The sequence below is a fragment of the Anomaloglossus baeobatrachus genome, chromosome 1, assembly GCF_048569485.1.
Source record: "Anomaloglossus baeobatrachus isolate aAnoBae1 chromosome 1, aAnoBae1.hap1, whole genome shotgun sequence".
Lineage (NCBI taxonomy): Eukaryota > Metazoa > Chordata > Amphibia > Anura > Aromobatidae > Anomaloglossus > Anomaloglossus baeobatrachus.
In genome coordinates, this window is record NC_134353.1 from 950450140 (window position 1) to 950475884 (window position 25745).

General features: G+C 51.9%; 3 protein-coding genes across 3 annotated transcripts in view; 1 reads left to right on the forward strand and 2 right to left on the reverse strand.

The window, feature by feature from the left end:
* Positions 1 to 25745, reverse strand: part of LOC142259334 (uncharacterized) — a 527893-nt gene that overhangs the window by 309358 nt on the left and 192790 nt on the right. The window lies entirely within an intron of this gene.
* The window catches only part of LOC142303543 (uncharacterized), a 257138-nt gene that overhangs the window by 146537 nt on the left and 84856 nt on the right, over positions 1 to 25745 (reverse strand). The window lies entirely within an intron of this gene.
* The window catches only part of LOC142257106 (uncharacterized), a 37577-nt gene that overhangs the window by 5121 nt on the left and 6711 nt on the right, over positions 1 to 25745 (forward strand). The window contains exons 2-4 of the mRNA XM_075329193.1: positions 24717 to 24819; positions 25343 to 25519; positions 25602 to 25725. Of these exons, the coding sequence (XP_075185308.1) occupies positions 24742 to 24819; positions 25343 to 25519; positions 25602 to 25725 (379 nt within the window). The 5' untranslated portion in view covers positions 24717 to 24741. The remainder of the gene's footprint in view (positions 1 to 24716; positions 24820 to 25342; positions 25520 to 25601; positions 25726 to 25745) is intronic.

A 25745-nucleotide genomic window follows, 5' to 3' on the forward strand; every position in this document is an offset into this window, starting at 1 on the left:
CGCACTACACATGAGGGAGAGAGAGCGACAGACCCCGCACTACACATGGAGGAGAGAGAGCGACAGACCCCGCACTACACATGGAGGAGACAGAGCGACAGACCCCGCACTACACATGAGGGAGAGAGAGCGACAGACCCCGCACTACACATGGGGGAGAAAGAGAGATAGACCCCGCACTACACATGGGGGAGAGAGAGCGACAGACCCCGCACTACACATGAGGGAGAGAGCGACAGACCCCGCACTACACATGAGGGAGAGAGAGCGACATACCCCGCACTACACATGAGGGAGAGAGCGACAGACCCCGCACTACACATGAGGGAGAGAGAGCGACATACCCCGCACTACACATGAGGGAGAGAGCGACAGACCCCGCACTACACATGAGGGAGAGAGAGCGACAGACCTCGCACTACACATGAGGGAGAGAGAGCGACAGACCCTGCACTACACATGAGGGAGAGAGAGCGACTGACCCCGCACTACACATGAGGGAGAGAGAGCGACAGACCCTGCACTACACATGAGGGAGAGAGAGCGACAGACCCTGCACTACACATGAGGGAGAGAGAGCGACAAACCCCGCACTACACATGAGGGAGAGAGCGACAGACCCCGCACTACACATGAGGGAGAGAGAGCGACAGACCCCGCAATACACATGGGGAGAGAGAGCGACAGACCCCGCACTACACATGGGAGAGAGCGACAGACCCCACACTACACATGAGGGAGAGAGCGACAGACCCCGCACTACACATGAGGGAGAGAGCGAAAGACCCCGCACTACACATGAGGGAGAGAGCGACAGACCCCACACTACACATGGGAGAGAGAGAGCGACAGACCCCGCACTACACATCGGGGAGAGAGCGACAGACCCCACACTACACATGGGAGAGAGCGACAGACCCCGCACTACACATGAGGGAGAGAGCGACAGACCCCGCACTACACATGAGGGAGAGAGAGCGACAGACCCCACACTACACATGAGGGAGAGAGAGCGACAGACCCTGCACTACACATGAGGGAGAGAGAGCGACAGACCTCGCACTACACATGAGGGAGAGAGAGCGACAGACCCCGCACTACACATGAGGGAGAGAGCGACAGACCCTGCACTACACATGAGGGAGAGAGAGCGACAGACCCCGCACTACACATGAGGGAGAGAGAGCGACAAACCCCGCACTACACATGGGGGAGAGAGAGCGACAGACCCCGCACTACACATGAGGGAGAGAGAGCGACAGACCCCACACTACACATGAGGGAGAGAGAGCGACAGACCCTGCACTACACATGAGGGAGAGAGAGCGACAGACCTCGCACTACACATGAGGGAGAGAGAGCGACAGACCCCGCACTACACATGAGGGAGAGAGAGCGACAAACCCCGCACTACACATGAGGGAGAGAGCGACAGACCCCGCACTACACATGAGGGAGAGAGAGCGACAGACCCCACACTACACATGAGGGAGAGAGCGACAGACCCCGCACTACACATGAGGGAGAGAGCGACAGACCCCGCACTACACATGAGGGAGAGAGTGACAGACCCCACACTACACATGGGAGAGAGAGAGCGACAGACCCCGCACTACACATCGGGGAGAGAGAGCGACAGACCCCACACTACACATGGGAGAGAGCGACAGACCCCGCACTACACATGGAGGAGAGAGCGACAGACCCTGCACTACACATGGAGGAGAGAGCGACAGACCCTGCACTACACATGAGAGAGCGACAGATCCCGCACTACACATAAGGGAGAGAGACAGACCCCGCACTACACATGGGGTCAGAGAGCGACAGACCCCTCACTACACATGGGAGAGAGAGCGACAGACCCCTCACTACACATGGGAGAGAGAGCGACAGACCCCGCACTACACATGGAGGAGAGAGCGACAGACCCCGAACTACACAAGAGGGAGAGAGAGCGACAGACCCCGCACTACACATGGAGGAGAGAGAGAGCGACAGACCCCGCACTACACATGAGGGAGAGAGAGAGTGACAGACCCTGCACTACACATGGAGGAGAGAGAGAGCGACAGACCCCGCACTACACATGGGAGAGAGAGAGCGACAGACCACGCACTACACATGGAGGAGAGAGAGAGCGACAGACCCCGCGCTACACATGGAGGAGAGAGAGAGCGACAGACCCCGCACTACACATGGGAGAGAGAGAGCGACAGACCCTGCACTACACATGGAGGAGAGAGAGAGCGACAGACCCCGCACTACACATGGGAGAGAGAGAGCGACAGACCCTGCACTACACATGGAGGAGAGAGAGAGCGACAGACCCTGCACTACACATGAGGGAGAGAGAGCGACAGACCCCGCACTACACATGGGAGAGAGAGAGCGACAGACCACGCACTACACATGGGGGAGAGAGAGCGACAGACCCTGCACTACACATGGGAGAAAGAGCGACAGACCCCGCACTACACATGGGGGAGAGAGAGCGACAGACCCCGCACTACACATGAGGGAGAGAGAAAGACAGACCCCGCACTGCACATGAGGGAGAGAGAGCGACAGACCCGGCACTACACATGGGGGAGAGAGAGAGAGACAGACCCCGCACTACACATGGGGGAGAGAGAGACAGACCCCGCACTACACATAGGGGAGAGAGAGCGTTAGACCCCGCACTACACATGGGGGAGAGAGAGAGCGACAGACCCCGCACTACACATGGGGAGAGAGAGCGACAGACCCCGCACTACACATGAGGAGAGAGAGCGACAGACCCCGCACTACACATGGGGGAGAGAGAGCGACAGACCCCGCACTACACAAGAGGGAGAGAGAGCGACAGACCCCGCACTACACATGAGGGAGAGAGAGCGACAGACCCCGCACTACACATGGAGGAGAGAGCGACAGACCCTGCACTACACATGGAGGAGAGAGCGACAGACCCCGCACTACACATGGAGGGAGAGAGAGCGACAAACCCCGCACTATACATGGGGGAGAGAGACAGACCCCGCACTACACATGGGGTCAGAGAGCGACAGACCTCTCACTACACATGGGAGAGAGAGCGACAGACCTCTCACTACACATGGGAGAGAGAGCGACAGACCCCTCACTACACATGGAGGAGAGAGAGAGCGACAGACCCCGCACTACACATGAGGGAGAGAGAGAGCGACAGACCCTTCACTACACATGGAGGAGAGAGAGAGCGACAGACCCTGCACTACACATGGAGGGGAGAGAGAGCGACAGACCCCGCACTACACATGGAGGAGAGAGAGCGACAGACCCTGCACTACACATGAAGGGAGAGAGAGCGACAGACCCTGCACTACACATGGGAGAGAGAGAGCGACAGACCCCGCACTACACATGAGGGAGAGAGAAAGACAGACCCCGCACTACACATGGGGGAGAGAGAGAGACAGACCCCGCACTACACATGGGGGAGAGAGAGAGACAGACCCCGCACTACACATGGGGGAGAGAGAGACAGACCCCGCACTACACATAGGGGAGAGAGAGCGTTAGACCCCGCACTACACATGGGGGAGAGAGCGACAGACCCCGCACAACACATGGGGAGAGAGAGCGACAGACCCCGCACTACACATGGGGAGAGAGAGCGACAGACCCCGCACTACACAAGAGGGAGAGAGAGCGACAGACCCCGCACTACACATGAGGGAGAGAGAGCGACAGACCCTGCACTACACATGGAGGAGAGAGCGACAGACCCCGCACTTCACATGGAGGGAGAGAGAGCGACAAACCCCGCACTATACATGGGGGAGAGAGAGAGACAGACCCCGCACTACACATAAGGGAGAGAGACAGACCCCGCACTACACATGGAGGAGAGAGCGACAGACCCCGCACTACACATGGGAGAGAGAGCGACAGACCCCTCACTACACATGGGAGAGAGAGCGACAGACCCCGCACTACACATGGAGGAGAGAGCGACAGACCCCGCACTACACAAGAGGGAGAGAGAGCGACAGACCCCGCACTACACATGGAGGAGAGAGAGAGCGACAGACCCCACACTACACATGAGAGAGAGAGCGACAGACCCTGCACTACACATGGAGGAGAGAGAGAGCGACAGACCCCGCACTACACATGGAGGAGAGAGAGAGCGACAGACCCTGCACTACACATGGAGGGAGAGAGAGCGACAGACCCTGCACTACACATGGGAGAGAGAGAGCGACAGACCCCGCACTACACATGGGGGAGAGAGAGCGACAGACCCTGCACTACACATGGGAGAGAGAGAGCGACAGACCCCGCACTACACATGGGGGAGAGAGAGCGACAGACCCCGCACTACACATGAGGGAGAGAGAAAGACAGACCCCGCACTACACATGAGGGAGAGAGAGCGACAGACCCGGCACTACACATGGGGGAGAGAAAGAGACAGACCCCGCACTACACATGGGGGAGAGAGACACAGACCCCGCACTACACATAGGGGAGAGAGAGCGTTAGACCCCGCACTACACATGGGGGAGAGAGAGAGCGACAGACCCCGCACTACACATGGAGAGAGAGAGCGACAGACCCCGCACTACACATGGGGAGAGAGAGCGACAGACCCCGCACTACACAAGAGGGAGAGAGAGCGACAGACCCCGCACTACACATGAGGGAGAGAGAGCGACAGACCCCGCACTACACATGGAGGAGAGAGCGACAGACCCTGCACTACACATGGAGGAGAGAGCGACAGACCCTGCACTACACATGAGAGAGCGACAGACCCCGCACTACACATGGAGGGAGAGAGAGCGACAGACCCCGCACTACACATGGAGGGAGAGAGAGCGACAGACCCTGCACTACACATGGGGGAGAGAGAGCGACAGACCCCGCACTACACATGGAGGAGAGAGCGACAGACCCCGCACTACACAAGAGGGAGAGAGAGCGACAGACCCCGCACTACACATGGAGGAGAGAGAGAGCGACAGACCCTGCACTACACATGGAGGGAGAGAGAGCGACAGACCCTGCACTACACATGGGGGAGAGAGAGCGACAGACCCCGCACTACACATGGGAGAGAGAGAGCGACAGACCCCGCACTACACATGACGGAGAGAGAAAGACAGACCCCGCACTACACATGGGGGAGAGAGAGAGACAGACCCCGCACTACACATGAGGGAGAGAGAGCGACAGACCCCACACTACACATGAGGGAGAGAGAGCGACAGACCCCGCACTACACATGGGGGAGAGAGAGCGACAGACCCCGCACTACACATGGGAGAGAGAGAGCGACAGACCCCGCACTACACATGAGGGAGAGAGAGCGACAGACCCCGCACTACACATGAGGGAGAGAGAGCGACAGACCCCGCACTACACATGGGGGAGAGAGAGAGACAGACCCCGCACTACACATAGGGGAGAGAGAGCGTTAGACCGCGCACTACACATGGGGGAGAGAGAAAGCGACAGACCCCGCACTACACATGGGGAGAGAGAGCGACAGACCCCGCACTACACAAGAGGGAGAGAGAGCGACAGACCCCCGCACTACACATGGAGGAGAGAGCGACAGACCCTGCACTACACATGAGAGAGCGATAGACCCCGCACTACACATGGAGGGAGAGAGAGCGACAAACCCCCCACTATACATGGGGGAGAGAGAGCGACAGACCACGCACTACACATAAGGGAGAGAGAGAGACAGACCCCGCACTACACTTGGGGTCAGAGAGCGACAGACCCCGCACTACACATGGAGGAGAGAGAGCGACAGACCCCGCACTACACATGAGGGAGAGAGAGCGACAGACCCCGCACTACACATGGGGGAGAGAGAACGACAGACCACGGACTACCCATGGGAGAGAGAGAGAGCGACAGACCCCGCACTACACATTGGGGAGAGAGAGCGACAGACCCCGCACTACACATGGGGGAGAGAGAGCAACAGACCCCGCACTACCCATGGGGGAAAGAGCGACAGACCCAGCACTGCACATGGGGGAGAGAAAGCGACAGACCCCGCACTACACATGAGGGAAAGAGAGCTACAGACCCCGCACTACACATGAGGGAGAGAAAGCGACAGACCCCGCACTACACGTGGGGGAGAGAGAGCGACAGACCCCGCACTACACATGGGGGAGAGAGCGACAGACCCCACACTGCACATGAGGGAGAGAGTGCGATAGACCCCGCACTACACATGGGGGAGAGAGCGACAGACCCCACACTGCACATGAGGGAGAGAGATCGACAGACCCCGCACTACACAAGAGGGAGAGAGAGAGAGCGACAGACCCCGCACTACACATGGGGGAGAGAGAGCAACAGACCCCACACTACACATGAGGGAGAGAGAAAGACAGACCCCGCACTACACATGAGGGAGAGAGAGCGACAGACCCCGCACTACACATGGGGGAGAGAGAGCGACAGACCCCGCACTACACATGGGGGAGAGAGAGCGACAGACCCCCGCACTACACATGAGGGAGAGAGAGCGACAGACCCCGCACTACACATGGGGGAGAGAGAGCTACAGACCCCGCACTACACATGGGGGAGAAAGAGCGACAGACCCCGCACTACACATGGGGGAGAGAGAGCGACAGACCCCGCACTATACATGGAGGAGAGCGAGAGAGACCACGCACTACACAAGGGGGAGAGAGAGAGAGCGACAGACCCCGCACTACACGAGGAGAGAGTGAGCGACAGACCCCGCACTACACATGAGGGAGAGAGAGCGACAGACCTCACACTACACATGGAGGAGAGTGAGCGACAGACCCCGCACTACACATGAGGGAGAGAGAGCGACAGACCCCGCACTACACATGGAGGAGAGTGAGCAACAGTCCCCGCACTACACATGAGGGACAGAGCAACAGATCCCGCACTACACATGGAGGAGAGTGAGCAACAGTCCCCGCACTACACATGAGGGACAGAGCAACAGATCCCGCACTATACATGGGGGAGAGCGACAGACCCCGCACTACACATTAGGGAGAGAGCGACAGACCCCGCACTACACATGGGGGAGAGAGCGACAGACCCCACACTGCACATGAGGGAGAGAGTGCGACAGACCCCGCACTACACATGGGGGACATAGAGCGACAGACCCCGCACTACACATGAGGGAGAGAGAGCGACAGACCCCGCACTACACATGAGGGAGAGAGAGCGACAGACCCCGCACTACACATGAGGGAGAGAGAGCGACAGACCCCGCACTATACATGAGGGACAGAGAGAGCGACAGACCCCGCATTACACATGGAGGAGAGTAAGCGACAGACCCTGCACTACACATGGAGGAGAGTGAGCGACAGACCCCACAGTACACATGGGAGAGAGCGACAGACCCCCGCACTACACATGAGGGAGAGAACGACAGACCCCGCACTACACATGGGGAACAGAGAGCGACAGTCCCCGCACTACATATGGGGTACAGAGAGCGACAGACCCCGCACTACACATGGGGGAGAGAGAGCGACAGACCCTGCACTACACATGGGGGACAGAGAGCGACAGACCCCGGACTACACATGAGGGAGAGAGACAGAGCGACAGACCCCGCACTACACATGAGGGAGAGAGCGACAGACCCCGCACTACACATGGGGTACAGAGAGCGACAGACCCCGCACTACACATGGGGTACAGAGAGCGACAGACCCCGCACTACACATGGGGGAGAGAGAGCGACAGACCCTGCACTACACATGGGGGACAGAGAGCGACAGACCCCGCACTACACATGAGGGAGAGAGACAGAGCGACAGACCCCGCACTACACATGAGGGAGAGAGCGACAGACCCCGCACTACACATGGGGTACAGAGAGCGACAGACCCCGCACTATACATGGGGTACAGAGAGCGACAGACCCCGCACTACACATGGGGGAGAGAGAGCGACAGACCCCGCACTACACATGGGGGAGAGAGAGCGACAGATCCCGCACTACACATGGGGGAGAGAGCGACAGACCCCACACTACACATGAGGGAGAGAGTGCGACAGACCCCGCACTACACATGGGGGAGAGAGCGACAGACCCCGCACTACACATGGGGGAGAGAGAGCGACAGACCCCGCACTACACATGAGGGAGAGAGAGTGACAGACCCCGCACTACACATTGAGGAGAAAACGACAGACCCCGCACTACACATGGAGGAGAGAGAGCGTCAGACTCCTAACTACACATGGTGGAGAGCGAGAGCGACAGACCTCACACTACACATGGGAGAGAGAGAGAGCGACAGACCCCGCACTACACATGGGGAGAGAGAGTGACAGACCCTGCACTACACATGGGGGAGAGAGAGTGACAGACCCTGCACTGCACATGGAGGAGAGAGAGAGCGACAGTCCCCGCACTACACATGTGGGAGACAGCAACAGACCCCGCACTACACATGAGGGCGAGAGAGAGCGACAGACCCCGCACTACACATGGGGGAGAGAGAGCGACAGACACCGCACTACACATGAGGGAGAGAGCGACAGACCCCGCACTACACATGAGGGAGAGAGAGAGCGACAGACCCCGCACTACACATGGAGGAGAGTGAGCGACAGACCCCGCACTACACATGGAGGAGAGAGAGCGACAGACTCCGCACTACACATGAGGAGGAAAGAGCGACAGACCCCGCACTACACATGGGGGAGAGAGCGACAGACCCCGCACTACACATGGGGGCGAGAGAGCGACAGACCCCGCACTACACATGAGGCGAGAGAGCGACAGACCCCGCACAACACATGGAGGAGAGAGAGCGACAGACCCCGCACTACACATGAGGAGGAAAGAGCGACAGACCCCGCACTACACATGAGGGAGATAGCGACAGACCCCGCACTACACATGGGGGACAGAGAGCGACAGACCCCTCACTACACATGGGAGAGGGAGCTGTGGCGCCCCAGGACCTGGTCGCCACAACAGCATTGCCCTCCCAAAAGGGTTAATGCTGAGCCTGGAGGTAATGGGGAGGTCCATTGGCCAGCAAGTTTAACATCCAACGCAGTTCTCCCTCCGGCCAGCAGGGGGAGCTCTGAACCTGGGATTCCAGGGAGGATCCCTTAAGTCTGATCTGAGGGAGGAAGTAGTAGTCAGTCTGTAGAGAGCAGTGGAAGTGAACAGACGCAGAGTGAGCTGTCCTGTGAATCTGGGGCCTAGAGCTAGAGTAGCTTGGCCCAGAGAAGCAGGAGTAGCTGAGAGGCAGCGGAGAGACTCGGACATCGGAGTCTGTGGCCACCAGGGCTTAAACATACTCCCTGGTAGCCGAATCCGAAGGGCAGGAGAGCTGCAAGCACCTGGCCCAAAAACATTCCAAAGGTACAGCTGCAGCATCAAGGCCCGGTGTGGACTCCAGCAGAGAAGCACCAGAGAGAGGGCCTGCGCAGCCTGCTACAGAGGGAAAGGGACGTACCATCAGTCCCAGCAGCAAAGAGGGCCATTGCTGGATTCAGAGAAGCAGGGTCCTATCATAACAAAGAAAAGTACAGGAGTAGGCCTCATACTCAGCTGGCCAGAAAGATCACCCCAAGTACTTCCAGGCCGACCGGATCCCCATCACCACCTGTAACGGTCTCCCAGGACTGGACTGTTCCCAAAGTAAAGAGAAAAAGGTAAAGAGACTGTTGTTTGTGCCTGGTTCTTTCATTGCCTGTCGGCCCTGCACCGTGTTAGCCACACAACCTCATAGACTTCCACGAGCACTAACAGTGTCCCCGGGGCTCCGCTCCACCTGTGGGGAGCAGTACCACCATTGCTGCTATAACATCACCCCGGAGGCCTCACACAGCAGCGGCGGCTTAATAGCCGCAGACCACAGGTGGCGTCACGAACACAAACTTTATTCACCAAGCCACATATTTTACTGACACCCACCAGGGCCACGGAGCCGGGCCCAGCCACCACTGACTACCTCCGGACTAGTCCGGCCCGGCACCGGGTGTCCCACAGCCCTGGGGTGGGCGAGTCAATTTTGGCGTCACGAACAAGATTTCGTGCCCGGTCCCACCGGGTACTGTTCGCCTGCAGAAACTGTGCCTAAACGATTGTGTCACTGTTTGAAAACTGCCGCCACCATTAGCCCCGCTGAGCGCAGGAAGAAGGGGGGCGTGCCTGACAAAGAGTGCGAAGGGAGCGCGCCATCAGAGCAGAGCACCGTTAACCCCGCGCGACCCAGAAGGGAATTTAAAAAGTGAACGGAGCCTGGTAAGGTTCACTAAGGGGGATGAAGATGTCCGACTCGGAGGGAGAGCAGGTGGCTGCTATAGCCCGAGACGCCGCAGCACCAGCCGACGCAATCCCAGTCACCGTCGCCCCAGCCCCCGCTGTAGCGCCGGTAATGCCGATCACAATGCCGTACATCCCGGGTGCGGAGTGGCTGCCGCAGTACTCCGGGGAGTCCCATACCTTGAGCAACTTCAGAGAAAGTCTGCACAGCTTGTTCCGGGTGTATCCTCTGACTGAGAGCCAGAAGGTGGGCATATTAATGGGGCAGCTAGCCGGCGCGGCCCAGCGTGAAGTGAAGTCCTGGCCTGATACAGATAAAGGGACAGTAACCCAGATACTGGCCAAGCTAAAGAGTACTTTTGACACCCGCACCGCAGCAGAAATAAAGATGAGATTCTTTGGGTGCAAACAACGGGCCACAGACAGCATACGGGACTATGCCTTAAACTTGCAGGAGGCCCTGAAAGCAGTTAAACAGGTGAACCCAGAGAGTGTACGTGAAGAACACAAACTCCTAACTGAGCAGTTCATAGAGGGGCTCCTGTCAGATGCCCACAGGACCCAGTTGCGTATCATGGTCCTGCAGAACCCTGCTCTGGACTTTGCAAAGTTTAAGGACCGGGCCATCCGGGTACTGAGAGAATCTACACCGAATGACCCAGTATCCCTCCGGCCTCTTGCTATCACGTACCATGGGGTGGTGCCTGCAACACGAGCCGCTGCAGGGGCTGAGGCGCAGTCCCTGGATAAGGATCCCGCTGCAGAGCTCAGACAGCAGGTCCAGGAGCTGACCAAGACTGTAGCTGCCCTTGCCAAGACCGTGCAGTCTCTACAAGTGACTCCATCGCCTGCAAGAATCGAGTTGGCCTCCAGCCCAGATGACGTCCCATGGATGCGACAGAGGAGGATTCCGCCGACCCGAGGAAAAGACACAGACCGGTATGATTCAACGGGACAACCGATCTGCCGCCGATGCAGCCAGGCGGGCCATATTGCAAGACACTGTCCTTTAAATGGGCCGAGCCTGGGGCCAGGAGCCGACCCCCAGGTGTAAGGAAGCCCGGCTCAACCCCCAGTCGCAGCAAGTATGTGGGAGGACGCCCGGTCCTTCCTATTGTGCTGGATGGGATCCCTTTGAATGCCCTCCTGGATACGGGGTCCCAGGTAACAACCATCCCTTATAAACTGTACAAAAGATATTGGGCTGATTCAGACATTGACCATGGCCCAGATGATGATTTAACAATTGTGGCCAGTAATGGTCAGCCCTTGCCTCAAATTGGGTATAAAGAAGTAACCATTAAAGTGGGGCGGGTAGAATTGCCATGTCAGGGGATGATAATTGTAGATATTGATCGCAAAGAATCTGACCCACTGCTAACCATTGGTACAAATGTGATAGAAAATTGTATTGCCGAAGTGATAATTTTGTTGCAACAGGCGTCTGAAACTGCCAGCTCCGGGCAGCAGCGTGCCCTACAGAGGGAGATCAGAGCCCTGATGAGGAGGCAGCAGGTAGAGCTGGCCGGAGGAGAAATTGGCAGTGTGAGGGTAAGTGACCCCCTCCCCATTGCAATACCCCCAAGAAGTGAAATGTTGATATGGTGTCGGGCAGCAATAGGCCTCAAGGGTCAGGATTACCAGGCCTTGGTAGAACTGGTGTATTCAGATAGCAGGCCTGGAGTCCTGATAGCCAGAGGGGTAGCAGACGTCCGCAAGGGAAGAGTGCCCGTCCGCGTCCTGAATTGTGGGGAAGAGGAAGCCAAATTGCCCCGGTACACCACTGTAGCAAAACTGTACACTGTCAGCAACAATACCATCAAAGCAGTGGAACCCTTGATCCCGTCCGACCAGGCGGAAGACAATGGCTCCAAGGGACAGCTGGAAGACTGGTGCCAAAAATTACATGTGGGCACCTACTCCACCCCCTCACACCAAAAGCATGGGGTTTACCGGGTGGTACAGGAGTACGAGCGGGTCTTTAGCAAACACCCCCTAGATTTTGGACAGGTAAAAGGGGTTAAACATCAAATCCCCACGGGTGATCATCATCCCATTAAAGAGAGATACCGCCCTGTACCCCCCGCACAGTATCAACGTGCCAAAGAAATGTTACGGGAAATGAAGGAGGCTGGGGTTATCAGAGATAGTTGTAGCCCCTGGGCAGCTCCACTAGTGCTCGTAAAGAAAAAAGATGGTACAATGAGAATGTGTGTAGATTACAGGCAAATTAACCGCATTACACATAAAGATGCTTATCCACTGCCCAGAATAGAGTCACTAACAGCCTTAAAGTCAGCTAACTATTTCTCCACCTTGGATCTCACCAGTGGGTATTGGCAGGTTCCCGTGGCAGAGGCGGACAGGGAGAAGACTGCATTCACGACACCAATGGGCCTCTGTGAGTTCAACGGTATGCCATTCGGGCTCTGCAACGCCCCAGGGACATTCCAAAGGTTGATGGAGTGCTGCTTGGGCCACCATAACTTTGAAACCGTGCTGTTGTACCTGGATGACGTCATAGTCTACTCCAAGACTTATGAAGACCACCTGAGGCACTTAGCAGAAGTGTTTGAGTCCTTGTCGAAATATGGAATGAAGATAAAGCAGTCCAAATGTCACCTCTTGAAGCCAAAGGTACAGTACCTGGGTCATGTGGTCAGCGCAGAAGGTGTGGCACCTGATCCGGAGAAAGTCACCGTAATCAAGGACTGGCCAAGACCCACTATGGTAAAGGAGGTGCGGCAGTTCCTTGGGCTGGTGGGCTACTACCGAAGGTTCATTGATGGTTTCACCAAGATAGCAGCGCCCCTTCAAGATCTCCTGGTGGGCCAGCCAAAGCAGGCTAAGAAGCAGAGCCCTCCATTTGAATGGAGCAGCCAACTAGAAACATCCTTTGTCCGGCTGAAAGGGGCTCTCACGGGAGAAGAAATTCTGGCCTACCCTGACTACAGCCAGCCGTTTGTACTCTATACAGACGCCAGCAACGTGGGACTGGGAGCAGTTCTGTCCCAGGTGCAGGGAGGCAGAGAGAGGGTGATAGCGTACGCCAGTAGGAAGCTTCGGCCCACAGAAGGGAATCCAGAAAACTACAGTTCCTTCAAGCTATATCAAACAGGAAGAAATACAATTTTTTTTCATCCAAAAAAGGAGTATACTATGTCTCAATAAATCAAATAATTTTATTAACATTCAAATTTAGAACAACACCACACAATAAAATAGTAAATTGCAGTCAAAAAATGTATATCAGGGTAAAGCGGTATCTATATTGCACATAATATCCAATAAAGTGACCAGTGCTGTGTCCATATACACATAATCAAGGTTTATTAATAAATATCGCATCAGATTCTTGGATTAACAAGGTAACTAGTGCAAATCAACAAAACTTGATGTGTGAAGCAGGTTAGATACAATAGTCACTACACTATAACTTTGTTAGTATTGCACAACCCCAAAGAGTTCAGTGTTATGCTGGAATATACTTATAGCAACCCTCCTCACATGCTGAATCAGAGTCGCTCCATCCGATGTTACTGCATGTATGCGCTATTCAGTAACACCTGTGCGACTCCACAGCGCGCCACTTGTAAATGAATTATACAGCGGACAAGGGATGGAGAGAGCTGGATCAGCATGAACAAGTGTACCATGTAGTTCCAATCAGACACCGGACTTTAATAGGTGAAAATACGTCACCCATTAGGATATGTGCTAGGTCTCCGTTGCTACAAATCAGTGCCGCACTCAAGCAGCCTCCTAGATGTCAGCTATAGTCGCCAATGATAATATACATTAAATTCGCCGTCCGGCAAAATGCAAGACCTACGGTAAAAAGTGCTGGCATGACATCATACGAATGAAGCAACAGTTACCTTGATGTATTCACCGCAAACACCCGATCCCCGACACGTGTTTCGCTCCCGGCTTCTACAGGGGGCATGTCGGGTAACGGTAGCTGAGGAAATTATATACACCGAGCCCACCTATCAGGGATCCTTTGGGCGCTTGCGTAAATCCATCACCTCCTAACGTAAAGGGAACTTCCTGCCGGGCGATAGTGGAACGCACACTGCGTGGCAAGCACCGGATGTGTGCAGCGACACAGGAGCGTCCCACATTCATACGCCTGTTATTCAGTCCGGGGAGGATTATTGGACCTCTGCAAGCGCTCCGTCCCATGGATGGTCATTTTGTTTATACGAAAATGAATCATATCAGGCCAAAAAAGAAGGACATCATATATACACACATGATTCAATGCATAGAACATGAATATTTCCAAATGTTATCAAATTCTTACATCAATATTAAATAAATGTTTATAATATAGACCCCTCCTCTTCAAGCTCAATACTTCACTCCTAATCAAGGAAAAGAGAAGATGACTCCATCTCATGCATTTTCGATAAATTCTTAGTTTCACCATATGATCATGGGACCAACATCACTATGGTGGGTACAAATCCTGATGTGCAAATATGCAATTTATCTACAAAAAATGAAAAACAAACAAATGAATACGCACTATAAACACATAATGTATATATACTGCTTAAAAAGGTATTATCCACCCTACTACCAAAAAACCCAGACACAAAAATAAAATTATATACAACAACTATTAAAAGATTAAAACCACGGATTGACTAGGAAACAAAGAAAAAATCTACCAAATGTCTACACAAAATCTACAGGAAAGCTCCGAATCCCAGGGTCTCATTGAGACCCTGTGGATTCAGCGTGCCTAACCTAAAAATCCATCGACTTTCTACCCTCGCTAAGATTTTACTCAAATCACCCCCCCTTATACCCAATACCACTTGGTCAATGGCCTTTACTTTAAGGACATGAGGGTTGCTGTTATGCATTTCTTTGAAGTGACGTGGGAGCGTTTTTAGTTGAGTACTATCTTCCACCGTTTTTGCCTTAGCAATGTCCCTACAGTGTTCACGTATGCGAATCTTAAATTCACGGGTCGTGAGTCCCACGTACAATTTTTTGCAGGGGCATTCACCTACATAAATGACCCCCTTCGAGGAACATGTTAGGCGTTTCCGTATGTTAAATTGTTTAGTACCATCGAAATTAGAGAAAGTTCTTGATTTAATGCAATTAGCACAGGCCTTGCAAAGGCCGCATGGGAAAAAACCTTGATCCGATACAGGTATCTCCCTTTTATTTATTTTCTCCCGATCGAAATGGCTGTGTACCAATGTATCCCTAAGGCTTTTTGATCTACGTGCTGTGATAAGGGGTCTGGGAGGGAGAAACTTCCTTATAATAGGATCCGATTGTAAAATCCCCCAATGCTTAATCATTATTTCCCTCATCTCCATCCATCTGTTATGATACGTTGTAATAAATCGTATAGGTTCTTTCTTATCCATATTGCCACTTCTTCCAGACTCTTGACTCCTGGGAAATAGCAAGGTGTTCCTTGGGGTATGTATAGCATGTTGGAAACCCTTACGGATCATTTTTTACTATAGCCCCTTTCTACGAATCTGTTGGCCAGTTCACCTGATTGTCTCTCAAAAGATTCTTGATCTGAACAAATACGTTTGGTTCTCAAAAACAGGCCCACGGGTATTCCCGAGATCACTGACTTTGGATGCGAAGAGGAGGCATGCAACAGACTGTTAGTAGCTGTCCCCTTTCTGAAGATGGAAGTTGAAAGAAAGCCATCATCCCTGGTTTGGATTAGAATATCCAGGAAGTCAAGTTCTCTCCCTTGTTTGAATGTTAATTTAATATTTAACTGATTGTCATTAAGGGATCGCATCACTTGATCAAGATCACAGGGGGGGACATCCCAGATAAACAGTATGTCATCAATGTAGCGCATCCAATTAAGGATGCAACTACAACCCAGGATGGTCTCCCCCAAAAAAATTTCCCGCTCCCACGCCCCCAAAAAATGGTTCACATAAGAGGGGGCGCACGCCGCCCCCATCGCAGTTCCCTGTGTTTGCAAAAAAACCAGAATTTTTCGGTGGCAGTATAAGAAGGCAGAGCAGGGAAAGGATCGGTCCAGGAGTTCATCGGTGCAATCTATGTCATCTAGTGTTGCAAGTAGCAGTGCATCTATGGATCGCGGTCACGGGGTGAATACACGTTCAAGGAATAAACAAAAATTCACCAAGCGCCCATATGACATTTTCAATAGGGACAATGCGGAAAATCAGCAGCAACTTAAGGTGATTAACCTTTCCCAGCATAATTTGACAGAATCACAGGTATTGCTTCTGAGTAAAGGCTTATCATTCTCTCCCACTTGTTTGGCAGACCCATTCACATCCGTAAAGGATTTGCATATGTTTGCAAGGAAACTATTTTTTAGACGTCTATATAGCAGAACTGAGCAATCTCAAGATCAGTGGTCCACACGGGAGGAAGAAGCTTTGGCCATTTTGGAATCATTGGAGGAGGAGAGTCAATCACAGATGGTGAGTGCTTTTCCTCATGACCTGTTAAATAAATCCACCAAATTCCCTGCCTTTAACTCTTGTCCAGCCATAGAAATATTCACACGTATGGTTGCACAGGAGTTCCAGCAAAAATTCACAGGATCCTTTGGTCCCTCGAATCTAACTAAAGGGGAAAGGGCAGCGTTGATGGAATTACAGACATGGGATGATGTTGTGTTCAAGCCCGCCGATAAAGGCGGGAACATAGTGGTATGGCCTACCACTATGTATGAACGCCAAGCGTATAAGTTACTTAATAGGAAACAATGTTATAAGAGATTAACCACCAATCCTCTCCCCTCTTTTAAGGAGGATTTATTATCCATTATTGAAGCAGGCTTCAGACAGGGTGTGGTACCCAAGAAATTAGTGGACTATATTAAAAAATTACACCCTAGGTTAGCAACATTCTACCTTATACCGAAGGTTCATAAGAATATAACTGATCCGCCGGGTAGGCCTATTGTGGCGGGAAATGGGGGACTGTGTGAGGTCGTCTGCAACATCATTGACCATTACTTGCAACCATTGGTTGTCGAGTTACCATCATTTATCAAGGACACGACATCGGCTTTGTGTAGACTGGATGGTATCCAGTTGGGACCAAGCATGACGTTGGTCACGGCCGATGTCGAGTCCTTGTATACGTCTATTAAGCATGCGGACGGGCTGCGAGCAGTCTCGTATTTCCTTAATAATAGCAGTATTGAAAAGCCTATGATAGAGTTGTTATTGATGCTATTGGAATTTGTACTCACACATAATGTGTTTACATTTGATCAGAAGTTTTTTTTGCAAACACAGGGAACTGCGATGGGGGCGGCGTGCGCCCCCTCTTATGCGAACCTTTTTTTGGGGGCGTGGGAGCGGGAAATTTTTTTGGGGGAGACCATCCTGGGTTGTAGTTGCATCCTTAATTGGATGCGCTACATTGATGACATACTGTTTATCTGGGATGGCCCCCCCTGTGATCTTGATCAAGTGATGCGATCCCTTAATGACAATCAGTTAAATATTAAATTAACATTCAAACAAGGGAGAGAACTTGACTTCCTGGATATTCTAATCCAAACCAGGGATGATGGCTTTCTTTCAACTTCCATCTTCAGAAAGGGGACAGCTACTAACAGTCTGTTGCATGCCTCCTCTTCGCATCCAAAGTCAGTGATCTCGGGAATACCCGTGGGCCAGTTTTTGAGAACCAAACGTATTTGTTCAGATCAAGAATCTTTTGAGAGACAATCAGGTGAACTGGCCAACAGATTCGTAGAAAGGGGCTATAGTAAAAAAATGATCCGTAAGCATTTCCAACGTGCTATACATACCCCAAGGAACACCTTGCTATTTCCCAGGAGTCAAGAGTCTGGAAGAAGTGGCAATATGGATAAGAAAGAACCTATACGATTTATTACAACGTATCATAACAGATGGATGGAGATGAGGGAAATAATGATTAAGCATTGGGGGATTTTACAATCGGATCCTATTATAAGGAAGTTTCTCCCTCCCAGACCCCTTATCACAGCACGTAGATCAAAAAGCCTTAGGGATACATTGGTACACAGCCATTTCGATAGGGAGAAAATAAATAAAAGGGAGATACCTGTATCGGATCAAGGTTTTTTCCCATGCGGCCTTTGCAAGGCCTGTGCTAATTGCATTAAATCAAGAACTTTCTCTAATTTCGATGGTACTAAACAATTTAACATACGGAAACGCCTAACATGTTCCTCGAAGGGGGTCATTTATGTAGGTGAATGCCCGTGCAAAAAATTGTACGTGGGACTCACGACCCGTGAATTTAAGATTCGCATACGTGAACACTGTAGGGACATTGCTAAGGCAAAAACGGTGGAAGATAGTACTCAACTAAAAACGCTCCCACGTCACTTCAAAGAAATGCATAACAGCAACCCTCATGTCCTTAAAGTAAAGGCCATTGACCAAGTGGTATTGGGTATAAGGGGGGGTGATTTGAGTAAAATCTTAGTGAGGGTAGAAAGTCGATGGATTTTTAGGTTAGGCACGCTGAATCCACAGGGTCTCAATGAGACCCTGGGATTCGGAGCTTTCCTGTAGATTTTGTGTAGACATTTGGTAGATTTTTTTCTTTGTCTCCTAGTCAATCCGTGGTTTTAATCTTTTAATAGTTGTTGTATATAATTTTATTTTTGTGTCTGGGTTTTTTGGTAGTAGGGTGGATAATACCTTTTTAAGCAGTATATATACATTATGTGTTTATAGTGAGTATTCATTTGTTTGTTTTTCATTTTTTGTAGATAAATTGCATATTTGCACATCAGGATTTGTACCCACCATAGTGATGTTGGTCCCATGATCATATGGTGAAACTAAGAATTTATCGAAAATGCATGAGATGGAGTCATCTTCTCTTTTCCTTGATTAGGAGTGAAGTATTGAGCTTGAAGAGGAGGGGTCTATATTATAAACATTTATTTAATATTGATGTAAGAATTTGATAACATTTGGAAATATTCATGTTCTATGCCTTGAATCATGTGTGTATATATGATGTCCTTCTTTTTTGGCCTGATATGATTCATTTTCGTATAAACAAAATGACCATCCATGGGACGGAGCGCTTGCAGAGGTCCAATAATCCTCCCCGGACTGAATAACAGGCGTATGAATGTGGGACGCTCCTGTGTCGCTGCACACATCCAGTGCTTGCCACGCAGTGTGCGTTCCACTATCGCCCGGCAGGAAGTTTCCTTTACGTTAGGAGGTGATGGATTTACGCAAGCGCCCAAAGGATCCCTGATAGGTGGGCTCGGTGTATATAATTTCCTCAGCTACCGTTACCCGACATGCCAGCTGTAGAAGCCGGGAGCGAAACACGTGTTGGGGATCGGGTGTTTGTGGTGAATACATCAAGGTAACTGTTGCTTCATTCGTATGATGTCATGCCAGCATTTTTTACCGTAGGTCTTGCATTTTGCCGGACGGCGAATTTAATGTATATTATCATTGGCGACTATAGCTGACATCTAGGAGGCTGCTTGAGTGCGGCACTGATTTGTAGCAACGGAGACCTAGCACATATCCTAATGGGTGACGTATTTTCACCTATTAAAGTCCGGTGTCTGATTGGAACTACATGGTACACTTGTTCATGCTGATCCAGCTCTCTCCATCCCTTGTCCGCTGTATAATTCATTTACAAGTGGCGCGCTGTGGAGTCGCACAGGTGTTACTGAATAGCGCATACATGCAGTAACATCGGATGGAGCGACTCTGATTCAGCATGTGAGGAGGGTTGCTATAAGTATATTCCAGCATAACACTGAACTCTTTGGGGTTGTGCAATACTAACAAAGTTATAGTGTAGTGACTATTGTATCTAACCTGCTTCACACATCAAGTTTTGTTGATTTGCACTAGTTACCTTGTTAATCCAAGAATCTGATGCGATATTTATTAATAAACCTTGATTATGTGTATATGGACACAGCACTGGTCACTTTATTGGATATTATGTGCAATATAGATACCGCTTTACCCTGATATACATTTTTTGACTGCAATTTACTATTTTATTGTGTGGTGTTGTTCTAAATTTGAATGTTAATAAAATTATTTGATTTATTGAGACATAGTATACTCCTTTTTTGGATGAAAAAATTTGTATTTCTTCCTGTTTGATATATTCTGACTATTGGAGTGTCCGTAGATGGATTTGACCAATTGTGTGGTAGTTCCTTCAAGCTGGAGTTCCTCGCTATTGTTTGGGCAGTGACTGAACGCTTCAAGCACTATCTGGCATTGGCCAAGTTCACCATCTTCACGGACAACAATTCGTTGACACACCTGGCAACAGCCAAGTTAGGTGCGTTGGAACAGCGATGGATGGCCCGGCTGTCTAAGTTTGACTTTACCATCAAGTATCGGGCTGGCAAGAAGAATAACAATGCTGATGCGCTGTCCAGAATGCCTCACTTGCCCGAGTCTGGAGAAGACCTGGATGAACTCGAAGAGATAGAGTTACCGGCTTTCCATCACCAAGGTGTTTCCCAGTGTGAGCATGCTGTAGGAGTGATGCGCTCCAGCCAGCACGAGGTCTCGGTCAACCCATTACTCCACCACAATTGGGAAGAGACACAGAACGGTGACCCGGCCGTGCGATTGGTCAAAGAAAAGCTAGCATAAGCTGAGACTCATCTTGGCCCAGATGCTCCAGAAGAAGCCCAGCAGTTGTGGAAGGAGAGGGGACGACTGTTCACCTATCAAGGCAAGCTCTGCAAGAGATATGTCAACTGGCGAACGAATGAACTCGTCTGGCAGATAGTGGTTCCGCAGAGGGATGCTCCAATGGTCCTAGCAGCTTATCATGATAATGCAGGACACTTTGGGTGGAAGAAGTTGGAGACCCTACTCCGTGATCGGTTCTACTGGGTGCACATGAGAAAGACAGTCGAGAAGTGGTGCCGAGACTGTGGTCCGTGTAACCTGAGGCGGAAAGATGATGCCAGCCAGAGGTCTCCCCTACAGCCAATTGTCACGAAGCAGCCCCTGGGGTTGGTGGCCCTGGACCACGTGAAGTTAACACCAAGCCGGTCAGGCTATGTGTACGCCCTCACCATTGTGGACCATTACTCTCGATTCCTGGTAGTAGTGCCCGTGAAGGACCAGACAGCCAGAACAGCAGCGAGAGCATTTCAGGCATACTTTTGCCGACCTCACGGTTACCCTGAAAGGGTACTGACTGATCAGGGTCCTGCATTCGAGGCAGAAGTGTTCCAAGAGTTCTGTAACATGTACGGTTGTAAGAAAATCAGAACCACACCGTACCACCCCCAAACCAATGGATTGTGCGAGAAGATGAACCATGTGGTTATTGACATGCTCAAGACTCTACCTTTGGAAGAAAGAAACCAATGGCCAGAAAAGTTACCAGATCTGGTAGACTTGTACAACCATATCCCGGTAAATTCGACCAACTGCAGCCCTGCTTACCTGATGCGAGCCAGACCTGGCAAGTTACCTGTAGACTTTGAGATGGGGACTGTGTCACCTGAGGCGGTTCAGGAAATAGAGGATTGGGATACAGAGCGGCAGCAGCGGTACCGTAAGGTCCAGGAATGCGTAGGGAGGAGCCTGTCTCAAGCAAGAACGAGACAAGAGCAGCATTACAATCAAACAGCCCCAGCAACTCCCTTAGCACCTGGAGAGCAAGTCCTCAAGAAGAAGCGGAGGACGCATAAATTGGATGATCAGTGGGAAAACGAGCCCTACACCATTATCCCCTCCAACTTTGACAATAGTAAGGTATGCCTCATAAGCAAGGATGAAGGCAAGACCTATCAAGCAGTTTCTCGGGACCGCCTGAAAGCTTGCCCTGAACGGTGCAGAACCCAAAAAGAAGTAGAAGAAGTACAAGAAAGTCCCCAAAGTCAAGAAAAAGAGGAAGAGATGATCCAAACAATCCTTGGAAAACTCCCCAAAACGTGGACCCGAATAAACAATGCCATAGTGGTACCAGTCTTGACGTTCCCGCAGTTGGTCGAGCCAGAAACAGAAGAGGTTCCAGATCCACCTAAAGAACCGTCCGCTCCAACACGAGGTGACACGCTAGCAGTGGAACAGGAGGTTCAACCCCCTGCCAGTGGTGAACCTGCCGTGCCCTTGGCGAATCTGAGATCCCGTAGGCAACCGACATGTATCCCTGTCAGGGTTAGGCCTACCAATCACACGGGGGGGGCAGATACTCTAAGTAGTAAGGGACAAACCCCAGAGCTACGCCGGTCCCAACGTAGCACTCGGGGGCAGCCCCCTCCAAGGTATAGAACATAGAAAGTAAAATACCTAACAGAATGTAAATAGTTATGTGAAATGTCTGTAATGTTGTGTATAAAATGCTTTTTTGTCTTAGGCGATTAAGTAAATGGACAATTGGGCCACTGGACTATGGGTGGCCAACGCCTAAATTGTTCATAGTTCGCACCCGTGTGCTCAACACCCCTGAAGAAAAACCCGTCCGGCGTGCATAGAGTGGGGTCATCAATGCTCTGACGCACGCCCAGAGCCTACGTTGGGGGTTTGATCGCGGCGGGTCCCCCATGGAGCAGTGTAATGGACACCCGGCAGGGAGCCACACTGGACTCTTATAGTAGTGTTTAAGTTTGTAACGTTTAAGTAATGCGCCTCCCATAATGGGATGAAATGTTGTAACATGTTATGTTTGTTTCCACAGTCCGGGAGTACTGAATTTAACTAAGGGGGAGTGTGGCGCCCCAGGACCTGGTCGCCACAACAGCATTGCCCTCCCAAAAGGGTTAATGCTGAGCCTGGAGGTAATGGGGAGGTCCATTGGCCAGCAAGTTTAACATCCAACGCAGTTCTCCCTCCGGCCAGCAGGGGGAGCTCTGAACCTGGGATTCCAGGGAGGATCCCTTAAGTCTGATCTGAGGGAGGAAGTAGTAGTCAGGCTGTAGAGAGCAGTGGAAGTGAACAGACGCAGAGTGAGCTGTCCTGTGAATCTGGGGCCTAGAGCTAGAGTAGCTTGGCCCAGAGAAGCAGGAGTAGCTGAGAGGCAGCGGAGAGACTCGGACATCGGAGTCTGTGGCCACCAGGGCTTAAACATACTCCCTGGTAGCCGAATCCGAAGGGCAGGAGAGCTGCAAGCACCTGGCCCAAAAACATCCCAAAGGTACAGCTGCAGCATCAAGGCCCGGTGTGGACTCCAGCAGAGAAGCACCAGAGAGAGGGCCTGCGCAGCCTGCTACAGAGGGAAAGGGACGTACCATCAGTCCCAGCAGCAAAGAGGGTCATTGCTGGATTCAGAGAAGCAGGGTCCTATCATAACAAAGAAAAGTACAGGAGTAGGCCTCATACTCAGCTGGCCAGAAAGATCACCCCAAGTACTTCCAGGCCGACCGGATCCCCATCACCTCCTGTAACGGTCTCCCAGGACTGGACTGTTTCCAAAGTAAAGAGGAAAAGGTAAAGAGACTGTTGTTTGTGCCTGGTTCTTTCATTGCCTGTCGGCCCTGCACCGTGTTAGCCACACAACCTCATAGACTTCCACGAGCACTAACAGTGTCCCCGGGGCTCCGCTCCACCTGTGGGGAGCAGTACCACCATTGCTGCTATAACATCACCCCGGAGGCCTCACACAGCAGCGGCGGCTTAATAGCCGCAGACCACAGGTGGCGTCACGAACACAAACTTTATTCACCAAGCCACATATTTTACTGACACCCACCAGGGCCACGGAGCCGGGCCCAGCCACCACTGACTACCTCCGGACTAGTCCGGCCCGGCACCGGGTGTCCCACAGCCCTGGGGTGGGCGAGTCAGAGCGACAGACCCCGCACTACACATTGAGGAGAAAACGACAGACCCCGCACTACACATGGAGGAGAGAGAGCGACAGACCTCGCACTACACATGGGGGAGAGAGAGCGACAGACCCCGCACTACACATGGGGGAGAGAGAGCGACAGACCCCACAGTACACATGAGGGAGAGAGAGCGACAGACCCCGCACTACACATGGGGGAGAGAGAGCGACAGACCCCGCACTACACATGGAGGAGAGAGAGCGACAGACCCCACAGTACACATGAGGGAGAGAGAGCGACAGACCCCGCACTACACATGGGGGAGAGAGAGCGACAGACCCCGCACTACACATGGGGGAGAGAGAGCGACAGACCCCGCACTACACATGGGGGAGAGAGAGCGACAGACCCCGCACTACACATGGGGGGGAGAGAGCGACAGACCCTGCACTACACATGGGGGACAGAGAGCAACAGACCCCGCACTACACATGGGGGAGAGAGCGACAGACCCCGCACTACACATGGGGGAGAGAGCGACAGACCCCGCACTACCCATGGTGGAGAGAGCGACAGACCCCGCACTACACATGGGGGAGATCATCTCATCCTCTTTACAATAAAGGATCTTCTGTTGTTTTCTTTTCTCAATAGATTTTTCCTGATTGACCCAAGAAAGATGAATAAGGACAAAGACCAAATTATGGAGAAGATATTAAACCTGAGTCTAGAGATAATCTTCCATCTTACTGGAGAGGTGAGAGGTTCTGATGTCACCACATTACATCATTATCTATGGGAATAACAGAGGATATGACCGGGGAGGTGAGAGGTTCTGATGTCATCACATTACATCATTATCTATGGGAATAACAGAGGATATGACCGGGGAGGTGAGAGGTTCTGATGTCATCACATTACATCATTATCTATGGGAATAACAGAGGATATGACCGGGGAGGTGAGAGGTTCTGATGTCATCACATTACATCATTATCTATGGGAATAACAGAGGATATGACAGGGGAGGTGAGAGGTTCTGATGTCATCACATTACATCATTATCTATGGGGATAATAGAGGATATGACCGGGGAGGTGAGAGGTTCTGATGTCATCACATTACATCATTATCTATGGGAATAACAGAGGATATGACCGGGGAGGTGAGAGGCTCTGATGTCATCACATCATTATCTATGGGAATAACAGAGGATATGACCGGGGGGTGATGGACTCTGGAAATGTCTGTAGTGATATTATTAATGTCTCCACCCTTAGGATTACACAGTAGTGAAGACCTCTAGTGATCGCTGTCAGGCCCCTGTGTCTGAAGGACGGGGAGGAACCCTAAGCCCAATCCCGGGGCCTCCACCTCACCCCCGGATACATGAGGACATCAATGACCAGAAGATCTTAGAACTCACCAACAAGATGCTGGAGCTGCTGACTGGAGAGGTGACACTGCCGGGAATGCTGGGACATTATACAGGACGGCACTGGAGGATTCTGGGTGATGACGGTATCATTGTGTTGTCAGGTTCCTATAAGGTGTCAGGACGTCACCGTCTATTTCTCCATGGAGGAGTGGGAGTATCTAGAAGGACACAAGGAGCGGTACAAGGAGGTGATGATTGAGGAGCACCAGCCCCGCACATCACCAGGTAATAGACAGGACTGAATA